General features: G+C 43.3%; 1 protein-coding gene across 1 annotated transcript in view; it reads left to right on the top strand.

Annotated features, from left to right (window-relative positions):
- Window positions 1-17,024, top strand: part of LAMTOR2 (late endosomal/lysosomal adaptor, MAPK and MTOR activator 2) — a 58,594-nt gene extending 41,570 nt beyond the window's left edge. Inside the window, exons 3-4 of the mRNA XM_069218025.1 lie at window positions 3,206-3,295; window positions 16,387-17,024. Coding sequence (XP_069074126.1) covers window positions 3,206-3,295; window positions 16,387-16,443 — 147 coding nt within the window. The 3' untranslated portion in view covers window positions 16,444-17,024. The remainder of the gene's footprint in view (window positions 1-3,205; window positions 3,296-16,386) is intronic.
- Window positions 17,025-17,674: the final 650 nt, after the last annotated feature.

The following is a 17,674-nucleotide window of genomic DNA, read 5'->3' as shown; positions in this document are numbered from 1 at the left end:
AGCACGCCATGATTCTGCCCCTTTTAAAGAAGCCCAGTATAGATCCAACTAATTGGTCTAATTACAGACCAATCTTCCTTCTTGCCCTGCTTTCTAAAATTCATGAAAAACATGTAAACCAGCAAATCCCGTCATTTGTAGAAACGCATGGTCTCTGGATTCAGGGATGTTTACAGCACCAAATCCACTTTGCTGGTGTCATAGAGCATCTCAGACTTAATTTGGATAGTGGAGGTACAGCTGTGTTAATCCTGTTTGATCTTAGTGTGGCTTTTGACACTGTCTCACAAGCTACTCCTAAAAAAACTAGAGGACAATGGTCTCCAGGATAGAGCGCTGACCTGGCTGGCTTTTTTGTTGCAGGACTGAACCTTTCAGGTTTATTTCGTACCACCAATTTTTCCTCTGGGTGTCATTCTCTTCTATCTGGAGTCTCTCAGGGTTCTGCTTTGAGCCAGATGTCTCACATATATATGTGCACCCCCTAGCTGATATTGTTGAAGGCTGTGGCCCCTCTGTCCTGTGCTGATGACACCCAGATCATTTTTTTCCTTGTCACCCAATGTGGCTCATGGCTCGGACACTCTAAACTCTTGTCTCCTGAAGGTCGCCACCTGGATGAGTAACAATCCTCTGACACTAAATGGAGATAAGACAGAGGTTTTGCTTGTGAGTAATAACCTCCAATTTTGGGTGGCACATCATTGGCCTGCTACTCTTAAATCCCCTCCAGTTTCTGTCTCTAAGGTTAAGAATTTAGGTTTCTGGCTCGATGATGAACTTTCTTTGAAATCTCAAATTTCCAAGGTAGTCTCTACCTGGTTTGCAGTCCTAAAGCGGTTTAAAAAATTCTCTGGATACTACTCTTTTCTGCTCAGCGAACTGTTATTCAGGCTTTGATTCTATCTAGGCTGGACTGTGGGAATATTCTATACCTTAGGGCTGCTAAGACTTCACTCAAACATAGCTGGCGGTCCAGAATATGGCCACCAGACTCCTATTTCATCTGCCCAATCACTTCTCCATGTCCAGTCTCTTTCGAGACCTCCACTAGCTCCCGGTGGAAGAATGTATCCAAATTAAAGCTATATGCATAAAGCCATGCAACACAGATTCCCCCGTTATGTGCGACTGCTGGGGAAACACTACTGTCCTAGCCGCTCTGTTCATTCCTACAATCGCAATCCTTTCATGATCCCTAGATAAAAAAAAGATCCATCAGGGTGGTCGCTCCTTTTCCTATCTGGGTCCCAAGTCATCCAATGAGTTGCCCAACTCGTTGAGAATGTGCCAATCTCTTGGTGCCCTAAAACATGGCATTTCTAAATTTTCTGCTGGATCTAGGCCAAGACACTTAAACCCTATGGCAGGGCAAGCATCATATCGCTTTTTTCCTAAGCATTGGCAAAGCCAATTGATTTTGCCTATGCGAGATGTATTGGCTTTATCAATGTTTTTTTTTTTTCCATGTTGTAGAGCAGCGCGTCTGTTGTGCTTCATGGGGGAAAGTAAACAAAAGAGACCTATTGGCTTTGACAATGATTGTGAAGGATTTTACAGTTCACAAAGAGGTTCATGGTCATGCACAGGCTTGGAGCCACAGATCAGGGGCCTTTAAAATTCCTTGATCTTATAAAGTGACCTCTAATAACATTTTCATATAAAGTGGATGATTTTATTATCATAATATACGGTTGCGTGCATCACCACCATCATTTTGTCTACAACTCTAGCCTCATGTTTCTCCTCTTCTGGTATCTTTCTCTTTTCATTTGTTCACTTTTCCTTTGTTCACTTTTCCTTTTCACTTCTTTACCTTTTTCCTAGCTGTGGACATTTTTTCTGTATTTTGTTTTGCTTCGTTTCTATTTCCCTCATTCCTTCGCTTTTCTGACTCTTCTTGCCTGCTCGGGCCTTGTATTGGGTATTTTCTCTTTTCTTCATCGGTTTTACTTGTATATTCTTTCTATGTTTTCATTACTCTGGAAAACAAAGCCTCCTCCTGTGTGCTGTTGCAATGGCAAACTCTTTGCTTGAGAATCGCTTTCTCCTGCTGCACATGACAGGAAGGTTCTCCTTAATGATGGCGAGCACTAGAAGAATGGTTGGGGTACAGGGATAGAACACTCGTGTAGTCTCTGTGTACACGCTTTGTTCAGTGTGTGCATGTAGTGCACATGGGTGCCTCCATTTTCCCTTGCAGTCCCTGAGGGAAGGCGGGCACCTTCTCTGACCTATGCTGGGATTGCAACGTAAGATGCATCACCTCTAATAGTTTACTACATTTGAAGCAGGAAATAATTTTATCCTGACAAGTGAGTTCTGAAGTTGAAAGGTAGTGCAGAGAAGTCTTTATTTAAAAAATAAAATAAAAAAAAATGAATGGTTCATGGAATTATTTACTATTTAACTTTTAGTGCCAGTATAGGCAGATCTTTAATTCCAAATTAATGGCTTCATAAAAACGAAAGTTAACCCCCTAGGCCTAAACAGTTTGATATTCGGCCATATACAAGCATCATCTTGTAATGCGAGCATTGACAAATCCAGTAACAGTGCCTTTGTGTTTTATAGTAGAGAGGGTGTGTCCAACTCCTAAAAGGTGCTTATGAAATATTATGGTGGTTATAGCTGAAAAATGCTTTCAAGATCTCCACCTCTCACCACTGTAAATTTTCTAATATATTTGCTCTTTGTAAGTCATGTAGAAACCATTCGGATGTACTAATGCCACGTAACCCCCCAGTTGGTGTTGACATTTGTTATATTTAGTACTTCTCATCAAGACACTGCTACAATATCTGTCCTTTAGTCCCAGAGAAACACGCCACATACCAAGGAAAGGGGTGTCTATTGAAGAGAAAAAGTTGAGATCCAGCAGTCTTATGGGGAGCTTCCTTCTCATACTGATGCTAAGGGATTAAAGTACTCTTTAGCCAGATTTATAACAGCTTTACCTTCCTCTTTGGTATATCATAAGCAAATTTGTGACCTATAACCAGGGAAGTAAACAAAACAAATATGATTTAACACTATACACCAGCAACAAAAGCTTGTTACTCAGGTAAGTTTATCTTGACTGCTAGGAAGTGTCAAAGCAGAATAAATGCATTGTTCAGTGTTTAAAATGTCCACATTCATAAGTGTTTTAGCATCCAAAGAATCAGCAAGAGCAGATTATATATCTTTGTTTTTTCCTTTGTAGGAGGGCCGTGTGGCAATCACACGGGTTGCCAATCTCTTACTGTGCATGTATGCTAAGGAGACTGTCGGCTTTGGGATGCTGAAAGCCAAAGTAAGTGCTCTTAAGAGGATTTCAGAAGGCAATCGTTATAGTGTTCAGAGGTACAGATATTACTCTGCCAAACCACAAAACATTTTTTTTTAACCAAAGTTGTAATATCAGCAAGTCTGTTTTTCCATAGTGTCCTAGGCACAACTCGTGTTTTCAAGCAAGATTGCTGAAGGTCAATACATCTAGACCTATCAAAGAGAAATGACCAGCTTCAATGCCAAAAGTTCAGATTTTTCATCTTAAAATTCACACAAATGTGCTGATCTGCAGTCAAATTGCTGCCAAAGTCGGGATTAATCAGCTGCTTGGATTCTCTATAGATTCTGAAATTGGGCATTAGAGGTGGAATTGGCCGGTTTGAAATTCTTGTGATTAGGTTCCTGAAACAAGTAGTCCTTGAGAGAAGAGGAAAAGTAGAACAATTCAACAATTTTACAGAATATGTACTATTAAGAACTGTATAATGCTGCAGGTGTTAAGTCCTAAGTCCCTGTTTATATGTGCTGCTCGCAAACAAAGTGCTTGACTGTTAGGCAATAGGTTACACCCTGTGTTTCCTGTTATTTTTATTATTGTTATTAGCATGACAGACAACCACCCCATGATCAGGATCATGTCATGGTGCAACTAATGGCTGGTGGAAGCTGATGAATGGTATCGGAGTACAGGACTTTTCACATGCTCTCTATTAATGCGAGTAACTACTGGATGTCTGTAGGAAGTTGGCTCTGTATATATTATCTCTATGTGAGAGATAGTGTGCACAGAGTCCAAGGGTTCCTCTTAGAGGTTGATAGTGGCAAAATTAGATAATGCTCTATTTTGTGGTAGTGTCGTCGAGCAGTAGGCTTATCTGAGGGTAGTGTTATGCATTTGTTGTACACACACAGGCAATAAATTAGGAATACACACTCAAAGACTTAACTCCAGGCCAATAGTTTTTATATAGAAAAATATATTTTCTTAATTTATTTTAGAACCACAAGATTCAAGATTTGAAGTAAATACATACAATGCAAGGTACTCCAAACAGAAAAGTAAGGAGCTTAGAATTAATGCAGTAGTACACACAGTATAGGTTAAAATGGCAATAAGCTGTTTTGAAAGTGGACACAGTGCAAAAATCAACAGTTCCTGGGGGAGGTAAGTATGGTTAAGTTTCTGAGGTAAGTAAAGCACTTACAAGTTCAGTCTCCTGGGCATAGGCAGCCCACTGCTTGGGGTTCAAGGCAACCCCAAAGTCACTGCACCAGCAGCACAGGACCGGTCAGGTGCAGAGGTCAAAGGAGGGCCCAAAACACACAGGCGCCTATGGAGAACAGGGGTGCTCCGGTTGCGGTCTGCTGGCAGGTAAGTACCAGCGTCCTCTGGGAGCAGACCAGGGGGGTTTTGTAGAGCACTGTTGAGGACACAGACAGGCACACAAAACACACCCTCAGCGGCACGGGGCGGCCGGGTGCAGTGTGCAAAGTTGGCGTCTGGTTTGCTATAGGAAGCAAAGGATGGACCAGGGGGTCACTTAGGTGATGCAGGCAGGGCACGGGGGCTTCTCGGGCCAGCCACCGACTGGGCTAGGAAGAGGGCCACCTGCTGGTCAGTCCTGCACTGGAGGTTGGTTCCTCTCGGTCCTGGGAGCTACGGGTGCAGTGCTTGGTCCAGACGTCGGGTTCCTTGTTACCAGGCAGTTGCGGTCAGGGGGAGCCCCTGGATCCTCTCTGCAGGCGTCGCTGTAGGGGTGCATGGGGGGGGTCGTCTCAGGTTACTCACGTAGTCGCAGTTGCCTGGGAGTCCTCTCTGCGGTGTTTGTTCTCTGGAGCTCGAGCCGGGGGCCTCGGGTGCAGAGTGTGAAGTCTCACGCTTCCGGCGGGAGGAGTGAGTTCTTTAAAAGTTGCTTCTTTGTTGTAAAGATGTTGCTGTTGTTGAACAGCGCCGCTGTCCTAGGGAGTTTCTTGGTCCTTCAGGTTCAGGGCAGTCCTCTGAGTCTTCAGAGGTTGCTGGTCCCTGTCGGATGCTTCGCTGTGCAGGTTCTTTGAGTCTGGAGACAGGCCGGTAGGGCTGGGGCCAAGTCAGTTGTCTCCGTCGTGTCTGCAGGGCTTTCAGGTCAGCAGTCCTTCTTGTTGTAGGTTGCAGGAATCTGATTTCTTGGGTTCTGGGTCGCCCCTCAATACTAAATTTAGGGGGGTGTTTAGGTCAGGAGGGCAGTAGCCAATGGCTACTTTCCTGGAGGGTGGCTACACTGAGGGGAGGGGGGCACATCCCTAATCCAATTGGGGGAATCCTCCAAACTTAAGATGGAGGATTTCTAAAAGCAGGGCTCACCTCAGCTCAGGACACCTTAGGGGCTGTCCTGACTGGTGGGTGACTCCTTGTTTTTCTCATTATCTCCTCCTACCTTACCGCCAAAAGTGGGGGCAGTGGCTGGAGGGGCAGGCATCTCCACTAGCTGGGATACCCTGGAGTGCTGTAACAAAAGGCATGAGACTTGGAGGCTCACCGCCAGGTGTTACAGTTCCTGCAGGGGGAGGTGAGAAGCACCTCCACCCAGTACATGCTTTGTTCCTGGCCACAGAGTAACAGAGGCACTCACCCCATGTGGCCATAAACTCGTCTGGTTGTGGCCGGCTGGCAGAAACTGGTCAGCCTAGCACTAGGAGTCGGACTGGTATTCAGGGGGCATCTCTAAGATGCCCTCTGGGTGTATTTTACAATAAATCCCACATTGGCATCAGTGTGCATTTATTGCGCTGAGAAGTTTGAGACCAAACTTCCCAGATTTCAGTGTAGCCATTATGGAACTGTGGAGTTTGTGTTTGACAAACTCCCAGACCATATACTCTTTACGGCTACCCTGCACTTACAATGTTTAATGTTTTTCTTAGACACTGCAGGGGCATAGTGCTCATGCACATATGCCCTCACCTGTGGTATAGTGCACCCTGCCTTAGGGCTGTAAGGCCTGCTAGAGGGGTGACTTACCTATGTCCAAGGCAGTGAGAGGTGGGCATGGCACTCTGAGGGGAGTGCCATGTCGACTTCACCCCACCAGCACACACAAGCTGTGAGGCAGTGTGCATGTGCTGAGTGAGGGGTCCCCAGGATGGCATAAGACATGCTGCAGCCCTTCGAGACCTTCCCTGGCAACAGGGCCCTTGGTACCAGGGATACCATTTACAAGGGACTTATCTGTGTGCCAGGGCTGTGCCAATTGTGGGAACAAAGGTACAGCTTAGGGAAAGAACACTGGCGCTGGGGCCTGGTTAGCAGGGTCCCAGCACACTTTCAATCATAACTGGCATCAACAAAAGGCAAAAAGTCAGGGGGTAACCATGCCAAGGAAGGCATTTCCTTACAATGTCCTTTTATAAATCTGTGTATTCTCATGATTGATCGTCATAATTGTCCCTGATTTGCAGGTGGTGAGCGTGAGTCATTCTAAAGCACAAGAACGATCGGGTACTCCTAGTTAGGGTGCTTGGGGAGCTTTATTTATGTTGCTGTTAAGGTTATAGGCTGCTCCATGGGGTACAGTTGTAGTCAAAACTGGTACCTCCACTTTTCCATGCTTGCTCGGTGCTGTTCCTTTTTTTTCCCTCCTCCCTGCAGAAACTATTGTAATTCAAATCACATGCAATTGAACGGAGCAAGGTGGGTCTTTCGGGTTCATTTTCACTGAACCAAGTCAGTTCCAGCATGTGGCCTAGGAAGCAACCCATGAACAAAGACTGGCCAAAAATATATGTGCAAGATTGAACACCTGGACAAACAAGACTAAGGTGCCTACTATCTCCTGTATAATGAGCCCTGTTATTCCAAGAAGCCAGGGCCAAAGCGACTTCTAATTGGACAGAAGTGGTCTGGTTCCAGTGTGGCCTCTTTGCACTTCGTCGCTGTACCTGTCATCTTGTGCTGAGTGACGATGATTGATGGTGTAATGGCCTAGCTGATTGCCATCATTGCTAAACTGGTGATCTCAGCCTGATCAACACTGATGAAAGCCTGAATGCTTATGTACGTTTTCACGTTCATCAAAGGAGATCATAGCACACATCAGGCCACGTTTGCCGCAAGTAAGACTAGCATTATTTTTTAGCAATCCTCAACCCTTTCTGCCACCATCCTCCAAATATGATGTTTCTCCCATCCAAAGTATTAAGAAATGTCTGAACTATAAGGATGATGCTCAATGCCATGTCTTCTTCACTCGGGATGACCTTGAGTTGGATACACCTAACTCAAGAGCTCAATTGTAGTGTCTGTGGTCTAGAATATTGAAACCTGTTGTGACATGTTTTCTAGGCCTGATTCCTCCCAAGTCTCAATCGGGGCCCAAACAGCTAAATCCAAAAGGCCTTCTTCGAATGTTCCCTAAGGGGACAACCCTGCTGCTGACATAACATTAATTACCCATACAGCTTATTCTCTCAGTCGCCTCATCTAAGGTGCACATGGGTAGGGTTCTCACAGTGACTGGCTTTGTGACTCAGTCAAGGCCTCCTTTGAAATATCTGCAGGGTCAACATGCCAATTCTGTTTTATTATAAAGAAGTAGTGGGGTGCCCATCACCTGAGGTCACTTAAGTTTTCTGACCACTGACATGTGTACCAAGGGAACCTGGCAGTCTGCAGTGAAAATGGCTTTTGCAGATTACCTCAGTGGTGTGACCCATGCCCCTCATGAGTAGCAGCATAACAACTTTGTGGCCTCCTTCCTCTTTGTGTTTTGTGACCTTCCCTGTATTAACCTGTTTGTCCCCGGGTAGAAATACATGTGTGCTCTGTTTGCATCTTAGTTGGGCAAAAATCCTCTTTTCTTGGGGGCAGCATTACTTTTATCCTAGAAGAGCCAAGTTCTCTGCAACTTGACTGTCCTCCTCTTGCCTCTTAAAATTAACCTACAGTGACTGCAGTTCACTAGAGATAGTCGAATTACCTGCTGCTTATTTTTCATTTCAGGTCCTCTGACGATCTAGATTTAGTACCTGAACATTTTCCATCACTCCCAGTATGGAATAAACTTATGCCCAGTTAGGGAGGAGGAAGTTTGTCACTGCTGCCATCCACCTCTCCAAGCTTAGCTGCCTATTCTTGAGGTTGGCCATTTGTGCTTACTAGGAGAACACCTCCAAATGAAACTGCTGCACTTCTATACACCACAGCACCTCCGAAAGCCTGCCATATTGATCTATAGAAGTGCACTTTAAGGTGCCAACTGCATGCTGTTTAAAAACCCACCATCAATATACACAATTACCTGTCAATCGAAGCTCTACGCTTTTTATTTAAAATCGAAGATTGGTTTGCTGATGAGTCTGTTCCAAATAAACTTGTGTTGATGCCACACAACTATAGGGTCTCTCAGAACCATTCTCAGTCAAGCTCATGATGAATAGCAATTGTGTACAAACAACAAAACCTCAATATCTGCTTCCATTCACCTCCATACTATGAATCTCTGTCTACAATGTAGATTTATCCCCACTATCAAACACTCCCTCCTCATCTACAGACCACCAATTTAATTCCAACCTCTTCTGTCATATCTCTTCGACATTTAGGCAAATTAATCAATGTCACTATTCTAGTCGATGACATTAATTGGTTCAATCAACCAAACAAACCTACAACCGTTTTCCTTACCCATCACAATAGTAAGCATCTTGGGAATTGATGGGGAATCTGATCTATCTTTATCGTAATTTAAGACTTAAAAATTCTGATCCAATTGGAAAAAAGCCACTCCAAGAATTTCATAAAGTGCTGGTATTCCGTAGTAAATATAGATTGTGTATAGATATGTGTGCATAGATAGGTTATACAAGTGCCACAAATTGATATTTGATAATCTGTAGTCAAATGCATCATCTCCCATCTTGTCTTTAGCTCAAAGAGTGATCACAGTGGTCTTCCTCGTACTATTCTGCCTTAAAAATGACTGAGGCCACTAAGATTTTATGCATGCCTACTGCTAAAACTTTCAAAAACACAGCCGCCTGGTTTGCTGATCCACCTAAGAAAGAGAGAACAACCCCTTTCTTCATTGGCTGTTAGAGAATGCCCCTTCAGCTTTGTGGTTCTTCACATCACACACACAAGCACCACACACATCATTACAGCTGTCAGACAAAAGTAAAGAATGACACTCTGGGCGCTATCTCTGCATAATAGTAATAACACCCAAGCTCCCAGTTGCGGAGTCAGGGACAGTGTCGTCCTTAAGAATAGTTGTGACAATGTGTCCCTAAAGACAAGATTGAAAGCAGTATTTCCAGCCAGGACTGGCTCAAAAAGTGAGTTAGAGATTTGAAATACTTAGAGGACCATAAAGGATGAAGATGTACTAATATATCAAAGTGCAATACAAAATATAAAAATAGGGCTTGGTTAGTCCAATAAGTCGGCCTCAAGGCATAAAATCATGTGATATGAAGGCATTTAGCAGTTTAAAATATATGCAACAATGAGCAGAATCCGGAAATAAATTAAGTCCTTCCAAAGCTTGCAGCAAATCAACAGAGATCAATGAGCATCCATTGATGCTCAGAAAAGAGTCTGGCTCATCCCCAAATTTGAGGGTCTTTTATAATTAATTTCACCATAGAAAGCAATGAGGGTTGCAATGCCAGAATGATGCAAGCAAAAGTATCCTTATATTGACAAATCGTAATCCAGCATTATAAAATGTCATATAACCCTACTACCTTAACACAATCCCATAAAATTAATATTGATTTGCCCCTTCTGACCTAATGGGATGCAGAGGTCTTAGAACAAATGAGTTACATGAACAATAAGAAAATCTCTCGAATGAATGCAATGCAGTGTGCTAGTAGGAAGAGCCTTGGAAAGTGTCTTTTAAATGCTTCCTCCGAGAACATGTCATACAAAGTAAACTATGCACATTTTGCCTCGTGCTTCTTCAATGAGAAATATAAACATGCAATGAATGTTAGAACGCCAAGCGCTATGTTTACCAAAATTGAATTGAGGCCTAGTTAGCATTAGGTCATTAAAACAATTGTATATATAACAAGGCATAAATATATATATGTTCGATGGCATGTGTAGCTGCAGATACACATGCTATGCATATCTTTTCTGACATCTAGTGTTGGGCTCGACATATCTCTTCCGACATCTAGTGTGTGGCTTGGAGTGTTACAAGTTATTTTTCTTTGAAGAAGTATTTTCATAGTCACGGGATCGAGTGACTCCTCCTCTCGGTTATAGTGCGCATGGGCATCGACTCCATAGTTAGATTGTTTTCTTTCCGCTGTCGGGTTCGGATGTTTTTCCTCTCGCTCCGAGATTTCGAATCGGAAAACCTTAGAAAACCTAGTTATTTGTCAGTTATTGTTTCGATCGCGTTTCCAATCCAGCATCAAACCGGTAGTACTGTCGGAATCTAAATTTCACCCTTCGGGGCGCGTGTGCCTGACTCAGGCTTATTCAGGCCTACCGCATGGAAAGCCTGATGGATCGGACTCCATTCCAATTCTGACCTTGGTGCCACGCAAAGTACCCATATACAGACCAACACCTGGTTTGTAATTTGTGCCTTTCTCCAGACCATCGGGAGGAACACTGCGAAGCCGGTCGATCGTTTCGATCGAAGAAGACCCTAAGAGTTCGCAGGGCCCGAAGACTAGAAATGGCGTCCAAGAGCACCGAACATCTCGATGTCATGGAGGAAGAGCAGGCGCAGACAGCAATCTCCATCCGAGACACCGACTCCGAACAAGAATCTGAAGATGATAGACCTATCACGGCTGGCCAGCATGCAAGTAAGACTGCCCCTACGCCCTTATATAAAAAACAACCAAAAGCCTTGGGTACACCACTGCTGGAAGGCCATTGTTCGGCCCGAAAAAAGACTGTCGGTGACCGACATTCCGGATCGGCGCCAAAAAAGGCCACTTTTTCATCCACTTCGGAGTCGAGCAAGTCAGGTAAAACTTTCACCTCGGACTCCAACAAACACCTCCACTCTCTGGAGTCGAAAATTCGACACCCTGCTTCGGAGCCAAAACAACCGACTTATTTTTTGGGACCGAAAGAGACCCAAACTTCGGAGACGAAAAAATCCTCATACACAGAGGAACAAGGACTTTTGAAAAAATTTAACCAAATCTCAAAGCCCATGCATGAATCTCACAAAGCTTCTGAAGAAGAGACTGAGATTGAGCCAATATTGGAGGTTATGGATGAAAGACAATCGAGATATACATAAGGAAACTGGCCGAATCCTCACTGCACCTCCTTTAAAGACTAAGAGAAAGCTGGCCTTTCAAGAGGAGTTAGATTCTGCTCAAGCACCAGCAAACGTGCAGAAACAAAAGGAGAAACCAGCACCTCTCCCTACTTCTCCTCACTCTCCACAGCTTTCTTTTTCACCTCACAAGAGTCAACCACCACTGCCTTCTCCGACACATTCACTATACTCTCATGCAGATACAGTGGACCCATGGGATCTCTATGACCCTGATCCCATTCCAGACAATGATCCTGACCTCTACCCCTCAACCATCACCACCAGAAGACACCAATGCCTACACGCAGGTAGTCTCTCAGGCGCGGCTTATCATGGGGTGCTTATGCATTCTGAACCCTTAGAAGAAGATTTTCTATTTAACACTCTGTCTTGCACTCACTCCAGATACCAGTGTCTCCCAATGTTAGCGGGAATGGTTAAACATGCTGAACAATGTTTTAGTGAGCCTGTCAAAGCTAGAGTCATTACCCCTAGGATTGACAAAAAATATAAGCCTGCCCCTACGGACCCAGACTATATAACACACCAGGTTCCTCTGGACTCAGTTGCAGTCAGTACGGCCAGAAAAAGAGCTAACAGCCAGTCATCAGGAGACGCTCCTCCTCCTGATAAGGAAAGTATAAAATTTGATGCTGCTGGCAAAAGAGCAGCCACACAAGCAGCTAACCAATGGAGAATTGCCAATTCTCAGGCACTGCTGGCTAGATATGATAGAGCCCATTGGGATGAGATGCAAGATATTATACAGCACCTCCCAAAAGAGCATCAGAAAAGGGCGCAAGCAGGGGTAGAAGAAGGACAGGCTATAAGCAATAACCAGATAAGGTCTGCCCTCGATGCTGCTGATACAGCTGCAAGAAGCGTCAACACTGCCATTACAATTAGAAGGCATGCATGGCTGCGCTCCTCTGGTTTTAAACCAGAAATACAACGGGCAGTACTTAATATGCCTTTTGATAAGAAAAATCTATTTGACCCTGAAGTAGACACCACTATAGAGAAACTGAGAGAAGTCTCAGACACTGCTAAGGCAATGGGGGCACTATATACCACACCATATAGAGGTTCCTTTCGCAGAACACAGTTTAGAGGAGGATTTAAGCCACAATCCCCTGACGCATCTACCGCCCAGACAAAGCAGGGACAACAAACTCAATATCAAAGAGGGGGATTTAGAGGGTCCTACAGAGGACAATATTTCGGGAACAGAGGCAAGTTCCAAGCCTCAAAACAAACCACTACACCATCTAAGCAGTGATTTCCTTCTCACCCCTCCACTCCACACATCTCCTGTGGGGGGAAGACTACAGCAATTCCACTCTCATTGGCAAAATATCACCACAGACAATTGGATGTTATCAATTATCCGCAATGGCCATTGCCTAGAATTATTCTCCACTCCTCCAAACATCCCACCACGTCACCACAAATCGTCCCCAGAACACAACGTTCTGCTGCAAGAAGAGGTACAATCTCTACTAATAAAAGAAGCAATAGAATTGGTTCCACATTCTCAACAGAGAACAAGAGTATATTCACTATACTTCCTCGTTCCCAAAAAAGGTGGCATCCTCAGGCCCATATTGGACCTCAGGCCTCTCAATCCATACATCCTGTCAGAACATTTTCACATGGTAACTCTGCAGGATGTCATCCCACTACTACAAAAACACGATTACATGACTGCTTTAGACCTCCTAGATGTGTATTTCCACATACCCATCCATCCATCTCACAGAAAATACCTCAGGTTCGTCGTAGGAAAACATTACTAGTTCAAACTTTTGCCATTTGGCATAACAGCTCCAAGAGTGTTCACAAAATGTCTAGCAGTAGTAGCAGCCTACTTAAGAAGACAGCACATTCACGTCTTTCCATATATAGACGATTGGCTAATACAATCAAGCAAATTTACACAATGTCAACTACACACTCAATATGTGATAGAAACCCTACATACACTAGGGTTCACTCTCAATTACCTAAAATCACACCTTCAACCAGCACAAGTACAACCTTACCTAGGTGCTATCCTAGATACTAAAAAAGCCCTAGCACACCCAAATACACAGGATACAAGCTTTCCAAAATCTCATACCACAAATACAGCCAAATCAACAATATACTGTAAGATTCATAATGCAAATTCTAGGGATGATGGCATCTTGCATAGCTATAGTTCCACATGCAAGACTAAACATGAGACCTTACAACAGCGCCTCCCGCAACAATGGCCTCAAGCACACCGTCAACTTCAAGATCTAGTGTTGATGGACCCGCAAACACATATGTCCCTTCAATGGTGGCATCTCAGCAATCTAATAAAAGGGCGGTCATTTCAAGACCCTGTGCCTCAGACCATAATCACAACAGACGCATCCATGATAGGTTTGGGAGCTCATTTCAACAATCATACCATTCAAGGGGAATGGGATGCCAAGCAGAAACAGTTTCACATAAACCATATAGAATTATTAGCTGTATTCCTTGCCCTAAAAGTGTTTCAACCGCTTCTCAAACAGAAGACTGTTCTAATATAAACAGACAACATGACCACCATGTATTACCTCAACAAACGGGGCAGGACACATTTAACTGTCCCTACTAGCCCAAACAATATGGAAATGGGCAATTCACAATCACATTCATCTGTTAGCACAATACATTCCAGGGATAGACAGTCAGCTGGCGGATCTCCTAAGCAGGAATCACCAATAAACATATGAATGGGAGATTCACCTCCAAGTACATCAAAAGTACCTTAAAAAGTCAGGGACACCAGAAATAGACCTATTTGCAACAAGCGAAAACGCAAAATGACAAAACTTAGCACCCAGACACCCACGTCCCCTATCCAAGGGCAATGCTCTATGGATCAATTGGTCAGGGATATTTGTGTGTGTGTGTATATATATATATATATATATATATGTGTGTGTGTGTGTATATGTATATATGTGTGTATATATATATATATATATATATATATGTATATATATATATATATATTGCTTATTCAAGAAAACTCCAACAACAGTAGGGGCAGGCTTACTGTCGTAAGCAAAAAGAATGTAATCTCCCTTAATCCTCACCTACTGCACCTCTTGCTCTTGGCAGCATTATGATATTGGTTGTTAATAGCCTTCTTCGGAGGGTCTAAACTTGCCACTCATTCCAACAAGCAGTTCTGTGAGAGTCAAAAGATAATGTGCTCTGCTTTATTTCCAAACTGTTCTGATGAAGAAGTGGTTTTGCACTTCCTGGATGTTCAAATTCTACTTTATGCTTATGTGATGGGATGTTATGCACTATCACCGGGGAAGGTATTCTGGTGCTGAGCAGGTGTGCATCTAGCCAAACCTAGATCCTAGTGGGATTACTCGACCAGCCAGGTCTTCAGCTTCTTGTAGAATTCAAAAAGTAAGGGGAGGCTGCTGTGTTGTCATGCCATACTTTAGGATTGATATTGGAGAAGCCTTGATGGGCGGAACTTGTTTTCCTTTTGTTGTGCACGAATGCTATGAATACTTTCTGAAAAGGTATTTCAAAAGTTTTGGTGGTTCTTTCTCTAGGAAGCTGTCTTTAAGTACCTCTAGTACTCATAGTTTGGGTTTCTGTACAATAGAATGTTGTAAGGCTGCCAGTTTTAGTCCCTCAGGCAGTATCTTAGTCCTTGCAACAAGAATGGATGCAGCATTAGTTATTTTTCACTTCTATGGCCACTTTGAGTTCACTTAGGCTACTCTCAATAGTTTTGCAAGCATTAGTTTGCGACAGTGGAATTCAGTGTGGAAGCTCAATTTGGCCAGTTTTTTTTTCATTAAAAAAACGTGGCTGACTTTACCTGTGCTCCTTGTTTATTGTTTGATGTGCTCTTTTTGTCTTTTTTTTTGGAGTATGCCGTCACCTTATTAGCTTTTGTATTAGCAGTTGATCTTGTTCCAGCCAGAACTTTCAAACTATTTTGTGACGGTGTAGAGACTGAAAATTACTGGAGTGTGTTGAACCAATGGAGTAAGTAAGGAGCAGAGGATACTGGGTTGGTCGAAGCCTATCTGCCGCCTGGATTCTCTTTTTACACGGTTCCTTGGTCTGTGTTCAAGACATACATTGACCCTGGGTGAAGGAGGTGGAAAGGTGGGGGAGGGTGGAATTTGGTAGAAGAGTTGCTGAGGTGAGTAACTTGTACTTACTTTGTGGAAAGGCAAGTAAGAATAAATACAAGATAAAAGTTTGCATCAAATTTTCTTTTAAGCAGCATGGCTGCTGTTCTAATGGTCCTAATATTTGATGATGCCATTAAACATAGGACTGGATTGTAATGACTGCAGTCAGTGATGTGAGAGATATTGTGCTTTGGCCACTTGACAACAGACCTTTTTTAAAACAGCCTCACTGCTCTGATTTTTAGAGTGCTCTTCCTTGAACATATCTTACTCACTCATAAACTCAGTCAATTGTGTAACAACACTCATTCATGCAACTTAAAACCATAAAAGGAAGTAATAGCTGTTGGTGTTATCGTGCTGAACAAATATATGCATCACACCTACTGCTAGTTTCCAGAGCTACACTGGTTCATACAGGTGAAAGTGTGCCAAACCTGCCAAAGTACACAGGACGTGCCTACTTTTAGGTAGGGCTAATCACTCGCTGCCGGTGTAGGCTCTGAAGGCATAGGTGAGTATGAATATTATAATGTGTGATGTTTCAACAGCAAGCCTTCCTGACCAAGTTATCTGATGTTTGGCGTTTAATTACGACCACGCTGCTGCTAAGTGATTGGAACTCTAGCTGTGAAACTGTCTTCTTGTCTCGACAGGCTCAAGCTCTGGCCCAGTATTTGGAAGAACCGCTAACTCAGGTGGCAGCGTCCTAAGAGGAGAGAGAAACTAGACGTAGAGGTAGTTTGTCTGTTGAAACCATCCAAGATGCGGGACGTCAGGAGCCCTTCTAATGCATACCATACTCCAATTTGCAAACGACATGAATGGTTTGCGACATTACTCTTCCCAAGCTCTCTCGGCGATGCAGCAGCATGCTTGGATCCCTTGCTCGACAGTATGTTGATGTGTACAATGATTGAGGAAATTGTGATAGAAAACAGTTTTATAAATACTTTCCTCATTCAACCATTCTGCAGTTCTATCTATATATTTGTGAAATACTTGTCGGTCTTGACACCGAACAGCAACAAGAAGCGGTTATTCATTGATCGTCTGTAGGTGGGCAAGCATTTCTTCTTGGTTCAACTTACCAGTAAGCTCACCATGATCACTGGAATATTTTGTCCTCCCCTTTAAAAGAAACTGCCTCATGTTTATACTGATGATTCAGAATTCTGTTCATTGTTAAGAAATTTGTTACAGTTAAAACCCACCAAGCAGAGGGTTTCAGATAAGCATTTTTCACATTTCCTAGGATGTAAATGGGTATTTGAATAAAATGTGATAAGCCTTGTTTCTGTTTTGTGGTTCCTCTTTTAATGCACGGAAAAATCTGATTTTAGAGCTTGCCTGATGCTAATACCTCTTTCTAAGGTAATTATTAACTTTATTTAGAATGTCTTTGTTTGTGACTCCGGGTAGTGTGAGATGTGCAGCTGCCATTTGTACAAAGTCTTACCTGGAAAAGCACCTGAGCACTGTAAATTTAGTACTGGGGTGTTTGTATTATTAAGTGAAAAAGCCAACTCAATATGAGATTTTTTGGGGAAGAGGGGGAAGTGTGAGCTAAAATGTAAGCTTCTGCTAGTCACATGACAAGTCAAAGAACATCAAGGCTCTTCTGCTGAAAACAATCATTAACATTGCCAATAGGCCGAGCTTATGGAATGCAGTGTCAAGCCAGACCTAAACATCCATGTACTTTAATGACTGCCCTCCTCCCATCTGTGCTGTTGTCTGAGAAAAACACCATAAATTACCTAGTTATTTAAGACACTTCTTTTTAAACAGCATTACAGTGGCCTGTGTATACCCCGAATATTCAAGCTCAGGCAGCTGGCTAAATAAACTAAATTACAGCTGTGTGGAGGGCAAGCACTTTTTTGTGGGAGCACACAACTTCTGACCAAACAAAACATGTACTCCTAGCTCCCAACATGTGGG

This window comes from Pleurodeles waltl, chromosome 12 (assembly GCF_031143425.1).
Source record: "Pleurodeles waltl isolate 20211129_DDA chromosome 12, aPleWal1.hap1.20221129, whole genome shotgun sequence".
NCBI classification, from domain to species: domain Eukaryota; kingdom Metazoa; phylum Chordata; class Amphibia; order Caudata; family Salamandridae; genus Pleurodeles; species Pleurodeles waltl.
The sequence above is the reverse complement of the archived record's forward strand: the minus strand, read 5'-3'. Positions and strand labels throughout refer to the sequence as shown.